General features: G+C 42.8%; 1 protein-coding gene across 10 annotated transcripts in view; it reads right to left on the bottom strand.

Annotated features, from left to right (window-relative positions):
• Positions 1-15,011, bottom strand: part of LOC146080764 (uncharacterized) — a 95,899-nt gene that overhangs the window by 15,422 nt on the left and 65,466 nt on the right. For all 10 annotated transcript variants that reach the window (XM_083188405.1, XM_083188398.1, XM_083188402.1 and 7 more), the window contains 6 exons: positions 13,504-13,620; positions 10,676-10,718; positions 9,543-9,561; positions 8,922-8,940; positions 5,253-5,291; positions 261-368 (listed from right to left, as the gene is read on the bottom strand). In XM_083188405.1, coding sequence (XP_083044531.1) covers positions 261-368; positions 5,253-5,291; positions 8,922-8,940; positions 9,543-9,561; positions 10,676-10,718; positions 13,504-13,620 — 345 coding nt within the window. The remainder of the gene's footprint in view (positions 1-260; positions 369-5,252; positions 5,292-8,921; positions 8,941-9,542; positions 9,562-10,675; positions 10,719-13,503; positions 13,621-15,011) is intronic.

Raw genomic sequence — 15,011 nt, 5'->3', positions numbered from 1 at the left:
AACCCTTTGAGTGTCAAGTAAATTAGTCAAAATAGGTTTGACAATTTCAAAACAAACATTTTTATTCATCATGAGGAGGTTTACCTTATATAGGAAATATATATATTTTTTACACATTTTATATTTTAATTCATATATCAAATCTGAGCTACGTTGGCTTTTTTACCGGATATTTCAGACCTCTCAGACGTTGGCACTCAAAGGGTTAAATAGTTACGGTGGTTTAAGAAATTTCATTGCAGTACAAAGGAGAAACTTACAGATTCTTCTTTTAGCCTGCTCGAACATAACTTTATGTCAGCAGTCAGCTTGCTTGTAAGCTCTGTGACAGCCACTGCTTCACTGTCATTGTCAATCTCAAAAGATTCCTGCATATAAAAAGAAAACAGATCAGATTTACGACTTTACATCCAATGAAAGAAAATATTTATTTTCTAGATTGTTTCTACTGAAAATGCTAAATAATGAAAAACCAAAAGGAGTAAAATGGATGATCCAGAATGAAAGCAAACAATGGAAATGTAGACTACCACATACTGTCCTGATTGAGAATTATATCCATGGTTTGATGCTAATGACTAGAGACAGGATTATATGCAACATAAAAAGCTTGAAATATGCATGAAAAATACTTAAAATATGCATAAAAAGTGTTAAAATATGCTACATTAAATAAAAAAAGTAATTTTTAACTTATTCAAAAATCAGCATACAATTAGTTGCAAATAAACCTCAAAAATAGGCCCACAGCATCTGTAGATGTCTAGTGCTGTACACAGGATTTTTTTTCTTCCTGGCTGCTACAGCAGACTGCAGTGTCCAAAGCTGCTCTTGCATCAACTACATGGACCCTCATCTCCAGCGCCGAAGGATCAAATGTCAGCATAGCGTGTGAGGGCGGCGCAGTGGAAGGCTTCCTCCCTGCGCCGCATACTCACTGTGACACGGCATTTTCTCCACGCCGCGTGATGTCACAACCTCTGCTGCAGAAGTCTGTCTCTTGGTGTAAAGTCCCAGGCCAGGGGCAGGCAAAGGTTTAGGCGCTTCGTAATGGCATCCGCCCCGACTGACTTTTATCAACATGGATTGGCAGCCTAGAGCAGTGTCAGACATATCGTACATCCAAGGTTCCCCACACTGCGCACATATTGCCCCAACCTGCACACTCTACCACTACCTGGCCAGCAGCAGCAGGGCAAAGCAGTGCTGTAACTCGCGGGTGGAAAGGGAGCGGGGCCTAAAATATGCACCATCACTAGATTTTAGGTAACTATGCAACAACCAGTGAGATTGAATATGAAGTGAGATATGCAAATGTATATGCAAATATACAAATGCATATGCAAATATATATGCAAATGAATATAATCCGGTCTCTACTAATGACAAACATTTTGCAATAAAAAATGTCCAGGAAATTGTTTATACATAAAACATTTTGCATCAGTTCATCAACTGAGAAAATGTGTGTACAGGTAAGAAGACTTACAAACTGGAAAGCACAGGAAAAAAGAAAATACTAATTTTATATACAGACTTAACCACCAAGGTTTCCCAAGATGGCCACATTACAACTCCACGACTTGTACCAGCTAATATTAACCAGCATGAGGAGGTGGGACATGGAGGAGGACCACCAATGAAGAGTGCTCCTGAGGATAGAAGATGCCCTGGAAGTGGTATCCACTGTCCAAGGTTGCAGGAATAGCCCCGAGCAATTGGATGCCCTGGAGACTGAGGACCCCTTTAATGGGACTAAATCCCCCAGCTGACTAGTTAGAGGGCTGAATGCTACGGCTTGGCATACCCACTCAATTGTGTCCCCTGGCTGTGGCATTACCCCCCCCCCCCCCCCCGATAGTGACGCTTTGTTCTGATCCAAAACAACAAAACAAAAACACACACCAGGGAACCCTTTGGTACTTTTCTTTTTTAATAAGCGCCACTTCCAAGAGCCAGGTGCTGGTTCATTTAATATCGAGGAAACATTCATTATGTTCCCAGGGGCTATTTATGCCATTGTGAAGATATCACCAAACTTATGTTTTTTAGGGGTAAACCCAAGATTATTAATTCTCAAACTTTTCTATCCCACAATTATAACAAAAAAACTAGTCTTAAGGCCCGTCCGAGGGACAGGAGAAAGTTTATGCCTATGTAATTCTTGTTTCACCTACCCTACCCAACCACAGCAGAAGCTGTTGCAGCAGGCACAGCAAGTCTCCAACTATCCACCTTCCCTTCCCAACCACAGCAGGGCAAAAAGCTGCTGCAAGTACAGAAGATCCCAAAAACCCACAATGAATAAGCAATCAAGAGAAAAAAAAACTGACTGGGGGATTGATCTCACATGGATTTCACAACGATATCTACCCTGTTCGATTCACAGACCACTCTGCCGATGAGTCGCTTATTAAATTTCAGTTTGTCAAAAGTTTTGTAAAGTGGAAATGTTTTTCATTTAATGGACCCTTATAAGCTTTTAAGGGTCCACTTAAGGGAGTCTGTTTATTGTGTTATATTCAGAATGTCAAAAGCTTTCCAACGACATATCATAATGCATGAAAACAGAAATAGCATGGACCCTTATGACAGCACCCTTAAGGGCTCGTCCAATTAAACCCATCTTCAAACTTAGATTGTCCCTTAAGATGATATGGTAGTGTGAAAAGTTTGAAGACGATTAGTTAAAGCATTCGAGAGTTATCGTGGAACATCTATACACACGTCATTCAATTATACTGATTTAGATTCCTAATTAAGCCTTCTACAATCAAATACTTATTTTTCAGCAGACCGATTCATCTATTGAATTATTACTTAAGTGTGTAGTGACGATTGGACGTAGACTCTGAGCGGGTCTGCAGAAGGATCAGTGGTCTGATCTGCCAAGGATTGGACAAGTATGTACACAGTTTAAGAAATATTCTGTTTACAGAAATCATTTCTCCTCCAAAACCAGATCAAGAAACTATGGAGCCAAAGGAGGCTCTACATGCAGTACATGCAAAGCAAAAACTTCTGGTAATAATGCTTCCTAAAAGAAACTTGAAAGAGCAAAAACCTGAACCTTTATACATGCCCTTTGTTTTAAGGATCATTGTTTTCATTTAATACAGTCATTGGTAACTTAACTGCAGAAAAAGGCCTTTGCTGAAGACGCTAAGACAGACCCCCCCCCCCCCCCCCCCACACACACACACAAACACCACGATCAGAATGTCCCCGTTTCATACACTCTGTGGCAAGCACAATACTATTAAAATGACTGGAATGCTTCCATTTTTTTTTTACATTCTTTAGTACCCTTAAGAGCATTTCCACCAGAGTACAAATAAATGAGATCAGTCCCCCACCAAAAACTACATGCAACCAGACAGGGTACAAGCCTTGAGTGTTGAAGTTGCCAAAATGGCTGTGTCTTCTTGTGTACTATTTTACTGTGTGTAACCTATCAGGGAGGTGGTGCATTAAGGAGGAGTACAAAACATCCCAAAGGGCCAAGTCCCAAGAGGGGACTTTTTTCCAGCTGCCGTCTCCCTTTTCTCACTGTAGTGAGATTTGTCTACTTTTGGGCACAAGAGCTCACATCAATTAGTTTTTGTGAGCGGGAGCTGCACCTGTCAAATAAGACCGTAGTGCAGTACAACAGCTGGATGAGGGAGGCCTGTACTGCAGACCTGATGGCCCAGCCTCAGCGGCGCATTAGTGGGCCTGGACAAATAGTGGAGGTCGATGAGACCATGTACGTCAAGAGGAAGTACAATGTTGGCCGTGTATTGCCCCAACAATGGGTCTTACACTTATTTAATGTGCATTTTCATTGTTTTATCTATGTTTTACTGTTTTTAATCATACATTTGTTCTTATTCTTCTAAATTGTAATCACTGTAATCATTATGCTCATTAATTTTATTATCCCTAAATTTCAACAGTTAATCGTTAAAACGCGTTGTCGTTACTGTGTCAGAAGAATGATATTGAAGGTGTGAATGTGTCCCCAAAACAGCAACACTATCCACGTCAGCCCGTAGCGTGGCGAGCCCCGAGTGGGGCGGCGGAACGCGTCCTCCAACCTTTTCATATTACCACTATCCACATCGGCGCAAAGTTGATTTTATATAGTGAACCCGAAGAGTGGTGAGCCCCGCATGGGGACGCGTATTACATGTTAAGTAATCCGCTGCTCTCGCCACGCTTCGGGCTTGGTGGCTCACTGCGCTCGCCACACTATATAAAATTGTCTCCACGCCGATGTGGATAGTGGGGGTATGAAAAGGTCGGAGGACGCGTTCCGCCGTTTCGCTTCGGGCTGACGTAGATACTGGGGGAGATGCAAACCAATGGCAGAGATCATTGCATCACATGTCATACTAAGCACCCATCACATCTCATGACATGGGTGCTTATACAATGAAATATCGCATCGCATCTCATTTGGTGCCATATTTCATTGTATAAGCACTCCTATGAAGTTAACATGCGATTTTGCTACGCAGTATAGCCCACTAAGCTATTTGCTTAGGGGGCGCCGTGATAATACACAAGTACCAATAAAAGTAGCAGATAGGGACAAGCTTTAGCATTAACTATACTAGTGTTCCCGCTAGGCTGTTTTAGCGGGGCGCTGCGCCCTGCCCGATTTTTAAAGGGCAAAATGCGCCCTGCCCCATTAGCAGCGCCCCGCTAAATCAGCCTGCATTCTGCCCGCCGGAGTGCCCGGGCCGTCGCATCGCTGAAGGGGGCTTGCCCGGCCATGGCTACGTCCCGGCAGCTCAGTGACGTAGTCATGGTCGGGCAAGCCCCTTCATCGATGCGGCGGCCCGGGCACGCCTCCTGGGGTGTTGCGGCGGCCCGGGCACACCTCCTGGGGTGACGTAGCGGCCCGGGCACGCCTCCTGTATTGACGCGGCGGCCCGGGAACGCCCCCTAGCGTGACGCGGCAGCCCAGGAACGCCCCCTAGCGTGACGCGGCGGCCCGGGAACGCCCCCTAGCGTGACGCGGCAGCCCGGGCACGCCCCCCGCCGTGACGTCGGCGTGCCCGGTCCGCCAAACCAGCGCCCTGCCCCCCATAATTCCTAGGGGGAACACTATATACCCCAACTTCCCAGTATTTGCTAAACACTAGATACCATATCCCTTATTTGAACGAAAAACAGTTATAATTTTGTTAAAAAAAATCAAATAAAAATTAGCATATATGCATATTGTTATACAATCAATTTACTATCAAACCTATAATTAGTCCTACCAAATATTCCAGAGCTTTCTTCATTCTTGATTGGCTTTGCTGAAGAGAAAATAAAAAGCAAAAAACCAAAGTATTACTGTAAACAAAAACTGAGGAAAAAAAAAAAAAAAAGGTTGAACTGGTGACATACAGGATGCATTTATAGCGTCAAAGAGGGATGCAGTTAAGATCCCGGCGGTCGGGATCCCGGCGTTCAGAATCCCGACGCCGGAATCCCGACCGCCGAAATGCCGACACTTTCTCCCTCCTGGGGTGTCCACGACACCCCTGGAGGGAGAATAAAATAGCGTGCCGAGCGTAGCGAGGCACCGGGCCCGCTGCGTGGCGAGCGCAGCGAGCCCGCAAGGGGGGGCGATCCACGTCCCCCCCTTGTCGGCATTTCGGCTGTCGGGATTCCGGCGTCGGGATTCTGAACGCCGGGATCCCGACCGCCGGGATTCAATACTGGATCCCGTCAGAGATACAGAAAGATGTAACCATCTCTATTTATAATGGTAAAGAACAGTGGCAAGTGAAGCATTGCAAGTAGATGGACTATACAATGGCAAATTTAGGGGTCAAGCCAACCCTAGGCACAAAGTAATCGGTCATGTCACTGCCCTCCCCATGTAAGGGCTTCCCAAATGCAAAGGCAACACTAACAAACCCCCCCCCCCCCCCATAATTTATTGACCACTGCACCCATTTCATTCTACTCCTCTGTTCCGGCAGCAACAAAAATCACTGCAGCGGCCATTTACTCATGTGCAATAGAAGTGTCCGAGAATGCGGACCTGCACATGTGCAGTACACTGGCACAATGCCAGAGTCTACTGCACTGTTGAAGAGGGGTTCAATCAGAACCTGCACAAGGAGACACCACCTCTTTTAAAGCGCCTCTGCCACCATCACTCACCTAAGCATTATACAGCTAGCCAAAAAAATTATAAGGATTAACTGAATACCCACATATGCCTTAAACGAGTTGGCGTTTTTTTTACAGGTTACCCACCTAGTAAATACCCTTGAGAGAGCATGCCAGCTTCAATTCCAGATCTGGGGCAAGATAAATGAACCGCAAAAATGCGGCCAAGCCTCTGAAAATGCAGTTTTCAGAGGTTTGGCTGGTTACCACATTTGTGCCAAACCCTGAAATGTAAATTGCCAGAATGCATTGGGCAACGGCATTTTTAGATCAAACATCCCTCTCAGCATTTCCCATGGCGCGCATGTCCCTCGATGCCCACACATATACTCCTGATCCTAAACCTGGAAGCTCTGTCATCGCGAAGGACAGCTCTCACTGCAAGAGAGGTTAGTGAGGTTCACTTCATGGTGTACCCCTATGGAACCCCACTTACAACCCTTGTGATGTGGGAAGGGCAATGAGAAGTTAGGGACATCTTTGACACAAACAGGGATCTTTTAACACATGCCCACCAAGCCCCATCACCCTCCCCCCTTCACCCACTCCCGACACACCCCTTGCCACCCACCAGTCAGAACTACTCTAACTGGAAGCCAGTAACTATAGTGGAATGGTTGGAGTACAGCAGGTTAGAAAGAGAAGAGAGGAAGTTAGGTGCAGGGGTGTGAGGGTTAAAACTCCCAGAAACTCACCCCTCTCTCTACCACAGATCCCTTGCCATTCTAGAAAATTTTCCATATCCCCACTTCAACCACTGCCCATATGCCAGCAATAGTCAGGGGTGTATATTCGTATCAAACAACATGGTTATAAAATACATACAAGAGATTCAAAGCTTTGTGCTATGTACTCAAGTTTTTATTCTGTCGGCATAATTTAATGTAATAATTAATGACAATTGCACATTTTAAGCAGAGACTCAAATATTATTGGCTTTTCAATTTAAAAAAAGGCATGTGCATGATGCTGAGCTGAACTTATGAAAGTGTATGTAGTACAAATTGTTCAATTACATCATAGACAAGCACATGACAAATGCAGCCTCATGTATATTTCACACGTAAGCTTCCTTATAAATTTAAAGATGAATGAGGGAGGGAAATGGAGTGAAAATGTAGGCCCATTTTGTAATAAAAATGTGTGGGGGGGGAGGGACTATTATTATTCAGATATAATAATGTAGAGAGCGCACTGAATTAAACACATATATTTATTAAAAAACAACAAATAATAAAAACAATCCCAATCTCAATATTTTGATAAAAGATGATTAGACACACACGGGCATGCACTTAAACCTAGCACAGTTCATGTAATGTATATGAAGTCCAATGGCTCTTACCCGCTGAGGCAGATGGAAGAAAAACCAGTTAACGGGGAGCTGATATATTGCATAGGAATGAAGTTTTTGAAAAGTCCGTCCAATAAAGTTATGGGTTAAATGTGACAATGGAATAATGATGGGGAAGCGGGGGAACAGTTGAAATGAATGAAGCTTGCAGGAAACTCACTTGCTGGATTAGATGGTCCTGTGCTTCAACCGGCTGGTGATGGTATATAGCCGGGAGCACGTCCAGAGTAAACAGTGGTGCGGCTGGGTACTTGGATGATATGCCGTCTTGTCTACCGCCATGACGTCCCAAGGAGAGAGCCGACGACGGGAGTGACTGGACACCTGCCGCACTTGGGTTGCCGTGAGACTTGATGCAAGCTGTACCTCTCGGGGGTCCTATTGGTAGTTCAGGTTGGTCAGGGTTCGCCGCAGGTCGCCCTTCCAATTGTGGGTACCAGCACCGAGGGAAACGTGGTGGATTCGGAATCAGAGATAGAACAGGAGGTGGGTATAGGTGGATGCCGGGTCCACCTATAGCCAACACCTGTTCTATCTCTGATTCCGAATCCACCACGTTTCCCTCAGTGCTGGTACCCACAATTGGAAGGGCGACCTGCGGCGAACCCTGACCAACCTGAACTACCAACGGGACCCCCGAGAGGTACAGCTTGCATAAGTCTCACGGCAACCCAAGTGCGGCAGGTGTCCAGTCACTCCCGTCGTCGGCTCTCTCCTTGGGACGTCATGGCGGTAGACAAGACGGCATATCATCCAAGTACCCAGCCGCACCACTGTTTACTCTGGACGTGCTCCCGACTATATACCATCACCAGCCGGTTGAAGCACAGGACCATCTAATCCAGCAAGTGAGTTTCCTGCAAGCTTCATTCATTTCAACTGTTCCCCCGCTTCCCCATCATCATTCCATTGTCACATTTAACCCATAACTTTATTGGACGGACTTTTCAAAAACTTCATTCCTATGCAATATATCAGCTCCCCGTTAACTGGTTTTTCTTCCATCTGCCTCAGCGGGTAAGAGCCATTGGACTTCATATACATTACATGAACTGTGCTAGGTTTAAGTGCATGCCCGTGTGTGTCTAATCATCTTTTATCAAAATATTGAGATTGGGATTGATTTTATTATTTGTTGTTTTTTAATAAATATATGTGTTTAATTCAGTGCGCTCTCTACATTATTATATCTGAATAATAATAGTCTCCCCCCCCCCCATTTTTGTCTTATTGGGTCCCATAAAGGTTCCCACTGGGAGCTGCCTTAATACACTTTGTTTTTTAGTAAATCCATCATAATTAGTTGCGCCTGATTTTAGTGTTTTGCCATTTTGTAATATCCTGCTAAATTTGATAATATTGTATTCATCAAAAACTGTACAATAAATGTTAATTTAAAAAAATTACTTACATTGCCTTCAATGTCCCATCTACAAAAATAAATATACATACATAAGCATACAAATTGTACTAAGCAAATGGTTGTCTAGTGGTGCAGCATAAACATTCATCTCCCATTTTATTTATTTTAACAGTTGGTACAGCTGATCAGAATTGACGCAAATAACTTCTTGTACAAGCATAATCTACTTTGTTTCCGTTTTATACAGGCCTATACAAAAATATTTACAGTACAACTAAACAAAAACCCCATAGATACAGGGCGATGGACTAAACCACGATTGCTCAGCACACATCTTGGTATACCAGTGATGCACACCGCAATGTGAGATCTATGCAGAGCGGGGCTTTGCTTATTGTTAATAGGCAAAGGCCCGCGATCTAGCAGGAAACAGTGGGAGATGGCAACACGCGGAACCGTACATCATCTTTGTTCCAGGGCTCTACACACAGAACGATCAGTAATCCATTTCTTAGCAATCTAGTCAGATCGCTTAGAAATGGGCCTGAATTTTTGCCCTGTGTAAATGCCCGTTAAGCAAGAGTTGTTTTTTTCTGCAAAAAATGTAATTAGCAAGGAATTGTAATATTTAATTTAATGTATTGCAAAAATAAAATAATTTTTCCTTACCGTGTTTTTCTTTTGGATTCTGCAATGATGAAAAATAATTTATTTATTATTTTTTTTTTACAGAAAATTTAATGATACAACATATAAAAAATAAGATGAAAAAAAAAAAAAGTTAAAACCCCTTAGTCACAGTCCATCTGGGAAACAATGCGGTTAGCCATTACATGTGGGGTTAGAGGTTTAGGTGTAGAAGTTTGGCACTGAACTAGCTAGAGAAGGAATTTAACTTGCAAAATGATGCCTCAAAAAAGGACCATAGATGGTATAAATAAGAAAAAAAAAAAAAGAATGCCTGCACAGTTTCTAACCAATGAAAAAATTACCACTGGACACATAAATTACTTGCAAGTGGTTTCCTTGGCCCCCATTTAGGGCCAGAAAACTAGAGCGGTCAGTAGGCTCTGAAAAATATGGCCACAGCCGCCACTCTGTCCATGTGGATGAGGGGTCACATCTACCTGGTATGCCCACAAGCATAAATAATGGCCAATCTGGTGCCACCAAAAGTACTGGAAAATCCAGCTCTGGTCCTCTTTTTTTCCTGCCAACTCAAAGACTTAAAAGATAAAAAAAAAAATAAAAAAAAAGGAGAAAAAAGAAAACCTAATCCTAACCACCGTGGCATTCACAAGATAGGCCTGATGATCCTGACTGATCTTATAGATTCAAACTGTGGTCCCAAATAGTGTATATCAAACTGACCCAACAACATCCAGACTAACGTGATCAGATGCGAGATCCCCCACAGGGAAAAAGTCATGCCTCTTTTCAGCGAGAACAAATTTTGTACAATCAAATGTGCACTGATGGCTGCACATCAGATTTATCTTCTGTGCAGAATGCCTGACCTGACGCACATGGGACAGCGCATCTAATCGGATGGGTTGTCAAACACATGCGATTCATCCGAATTCTTGGCCTGACCCATCGGAATCGCATCAAAAGTGGTCAAATTCCACCAGTGTGTGTGCAGCACCTGAAGTCTGTATACATATGACTATCCCTACTGACTTTGTTACGTAGTGTAACGGGAAGGGAAGAAACAAGAACTAGTGGATTTTCTACCAGTGAGAGCCAACATTCTTAGGGCAATAGAATGCATAGCTAAATGCAGGGGCTTATGGTATACTCACGATTGGTCTTCAAATTCGATTCCAACCTCATAACATTATCAATCTGAAAAAGGTTCAAAACAATATTCTAAAACTTTACACAAAAGAATAGGTGTTAACACACTTGCTAGAACACCAAAGTTATTGGTGAATGAACCCAATACATTGCCTAAGAGGAAATGATAATTGCCCATATATACATGATAAGCATAACTTTAAACCTTTTTCCATGATTTGCCTTTCAGCTACGATGCTATCTGGAATTAAGAACCAACACACACCACATAGGCCAGATGTTGGAATAGTACACCATTTTGATTATCTATTTTTTTTTGATAACTTTTTTCCCCATTCTGATATAAATCCACCTGCTTTTCTTACAAATCATCATCTTGCATCACAACATAAGCATACTGCAATTCTGAATCTGGATATAAAGGGTGTGACTATAGCACAGATAACCAAGCCATGTCAGAGCCTGCATGAAAGCCTCCACATATCAAGAACTGCAGTTTTAGCCTAATTGATCTGTATGCAATTGAATTTGGGCTGATCACGTGTAAGGTTAGTCACTTAGCAGCCAATTTAACCATACCCCTTCAAACCGCACCTATAACAGGGGTTATTGCCGACCAACCCAGTAATTTAACCAGTGTTATAAGAAGGGTCAAACATGGGTCGTCCCTGTGTATAATGGGCGACCCAGGTTGTGTGAAAGGATCTGTCCTGGGTCAGACCCAGATTTAGCGATGTGAACAGGGGTTATTGCCAAAGGTCCAATGTAACCTTGCAAGCTGGACGACCCTGGCAGAATAACTGCTGCTTTCTGCTTGTGTTATGTTGGGTTTATTTTCACAAGATAATGGAGGGACATTTACCAGGCCTGGCAGAACAGGCATACAGAAAATCAGATCCCTCTCAATTCTAGAGAAAGGATGAAGGTTTATACAACCTCATTGGCACACTTAATTTTCATGTCCTTACTATAAAGAATGAATAATTAAGTTGATAATATATCATTAGTCAGTAGATGCATACAAGTTTTACAAACATGTACAATAGTATAAAATGAAAAATTTGTCATAAGACATCAGTACCAATGTGTGCCAATTCCCTTTCCTATCAATTTATAAAAAAAAAAAAAAACATTGCTATGAGAGCAGAATCTTTGTTAATACAGATGTGTCCATTTGCAGTGTTGCGCACACGGGTCCTGATATAGCAGGCTATATTCTATTCATACAGTTCGGCTATGCATAGACTTCTATCAGAGCTGGGCAGCAATGCATTTGCATTGCGACCTTGCTACATCAAGCTGCTATACGCAGCAAAACAGTGTAGTGGAACGCATCTGTGGTTGTATAAAAAGGGACATAATCGAGATCTGTACTGAGCATTCGCTAACCGAGTATGACGAAGGTTGCAGTGTGGCAATGGAGAGTTTTCAATGCAGCTTCATTGGCCTTGGCTGTGTGAAATAACTATCATCCTAAGGAACTGGAGGCTTCCTCAAATCACGCTGCCATATGGTTGCATTCATCAACACAACAGCAGATCACAGTACAGGTAGAAGGGGTCTATTTATACCAATGGTTCTCAACCTCGGTCCTCAGGACCCCCCAATAGTTCACATTTTCCAGGTCACCCGGCAGGTACACAGGTGCACTCATTGAGACGCTGCCGCCGTGAAACTAAACAAGTACCACACATTTTAAAAAATCCACAGGTGGGGCTAATTACTTCACTTGTGATTCTGTGAGGAGATATGGAAAATATTAACTGTTTGGGGGTCCTGAGGAGAGAGGTTGAGAACCACTGATTTATACAGCTTGCCTCCTGCAAAAAAAATAAAATTGCAGCTGTTACCACTAAGCCTACAACTTATGCCTGGTACACACCAGAACGATGCAGGTCATGAGCAGATTGTAAGATGATCCTACGATCGGCCCACGATTTGAATCCGATCTTGATCTGTACCCAGCTGAATGGTCATTTCCAGATCCTACCTGGTGCAGGTAGGATCTGTGAAACGACCAGCGGGGTCGCGCATCGGATCGGAAATGGCCCAAAACATGCCCAATTTACATTCAATTGGTTGAGATTGTATCTAAATTGGGTGTTTTTAAGGCCAAATCGTTCTGGTGTGTACCCTACATTAGAATGAAGCTCATTATGCAGAGTCAACTCTTCAAACTTAATTGAATCTCCCCTTTAACACACTAATAACCCATTCACATCGCATGAATAACCTGGGTCGATGTGCAGTGTTAAAGGTCCTCCTAAAATGACCCAGGTCCAGCAACCGGGCATTCTGGGTGGGACCTGGGTTGCTGTGCAATGTGAATGAGTAACCCAGGCTTGTTACCAGATCACTGTATGGCACTATCATCGCATATGCCGGGTCGCTCTCGGGACAGACCTGTGTACAAATACCAGGTGTGACGTGAAACGGGTATTAGGCAGTAGTCCTTAACAGCCTACAGTCCAGGTTGTATGGCTATCCAGGTTTAGGCACATGTGGCTTAATTTGAACCTCAGCTTGATTATACCATCTGTGAATAAGCAGGGATAGCCATAATTCCTGGAATGTTGGGGAGCCTTGAGGACCACTGCACCAAGGTATCATATCATGACAATGGTAGAAGTATAGTTTAAAACTAGATATGCAGTGGTTACAGCATGTTTTATTTAAGATTACATATACATTAACCTACAACACAGTAAAGTTTTAGACCATAACTAGCACTGAAAAAAAGCAAATTTACTAAATATTGCTTTGGAAAACTTAATTACTGAAACAGGTCACCAAAACAAAAAACACAATGTTTACACAATAACACAGAAAATACCTTGTACATCTTTGTCCCCTCTTCCCGTTCTATTTCCAGTGCCATTCTTCTCAAAAACTGCGGCCTGTCTTCTTTGTTGTTAGCAGGAGCCTTAAGAACATATGGATACTCCTTTGCCTGTTTTCAAAGCAGAATGACTGATAAAATGACTGAAGAAAAGACATGGTTTAACAAAAGAAATAACACATGTAAACAGCTATTGACGGTCTAGGTGTGGAAGCAGTGACTTTAGCTGCTTTAACAGCTTAGAACGCTCCTGCAACAGTCGAGACCAGGAGCTCGCATCTAATGTGCTGCGCAGCCAACATTCCAATTCCTATAGGTGAACCGCCAGAGTACAAACCCCCCGCCCCTTCTCTTCATCCTTGATATAAACTGCTTGGCTGATTGGAAGAGTTTAAGCCGATCGAACAGATGTGTAAAGGGGCAACAAAGGGGAGATTTCAGATCCTTTTATAAGTGATCTGACTAGATCACATAGAAAAGCATTCCATTTGTACGCCCTGCAGCGATGCTGATGCGTGATATCACCCACAGAGCTTTGCCCATTCTAAAAATAGGCAAAACCCTACTCAGCATTAACACTCTGGTGTCACGCTCTGTGCTAAAGCTGGCCATACATCAGAAAGATCGATCTTAAGATCGATTGCACTCATGATTGTGTACAATTTCCCTTGAAATCCCCGGCAGTCCTTGGTGGTTTTTGGACACACAATCTACACACAATCGATCATATGATCAGTCATACAATCCATCTGCTGCATGATTTTGTACACAAGATGTGCACACAATCTACACACAATCGATCATACAATCAGTCATACAATCCATCTTATGATTGATTGTATGATTGTGTACATAAGATGTGCACACAATCTGCATACAATCCATCTTACAATCAATTGAGATTGTATGATTGGGTACAATATCTTTCTGATGTATGGCCAGCTTAAGCGTTAATGCTGCAGCAAGTCGCTCAACCAGAAAAGTTGGGTCGCTCGTGTGTACGGGGCTTAACCAGTTTTACAAGAATTGCAAGATTTCAGCTTAGTGGTTCTCAACACTCAGGTTTTAGAACAGGACATGTTTTTATCATTTCCATCTGTGCCGTGAGAATTACTGACTAAGCATAATAGATTAACCTGTGCATGATCAAAGAAATCCACATACAAGACCAGACCTGTTGATCCTGCTGTAGCTTATACTTCAGTGTTTAGAACATTTGACATGTTAAATACTGAAACAATAAGTGGCACTTATTTGGGAGGTAAACTTCTAGATGTGTCCACATTCCACACAGCTCTTCTAGTCATTCCATGCCATGGTGTGACTCTGTAGCAGCTTATCGTGTGACCTTACCCAATAAAATGCATAATATTCGCAAGGAAATCTTCATACAAAATGCTACGTTAGTGTTTTCAAGTAAAAAAACAAACGTAGCATTTCTTATGTTGATAGGCACGGTCGCACACAAAAACAGGCATGGCGTATATCGTTTTAATATGCAG

This window comes from Crinia signifera, chromosome 5 (genome assembly GCF_055691185.1).
Source record: "Crinia signifera chromosome 5, ASM5569118v1, whole genome shotgun sequence".
Taxonomy (NCBI): domain Eukaryota; kingdom Metazoa; phylum Chordata; class Amphibia; order Anura; family Myobatrachidae; genus Crinia; species Crinia signifera.
The sequence above is the reverse complement of the archived record's forward strand: the minus strand, read 5'-3'. Positions and strand labels throughout refer to the sequence as shown.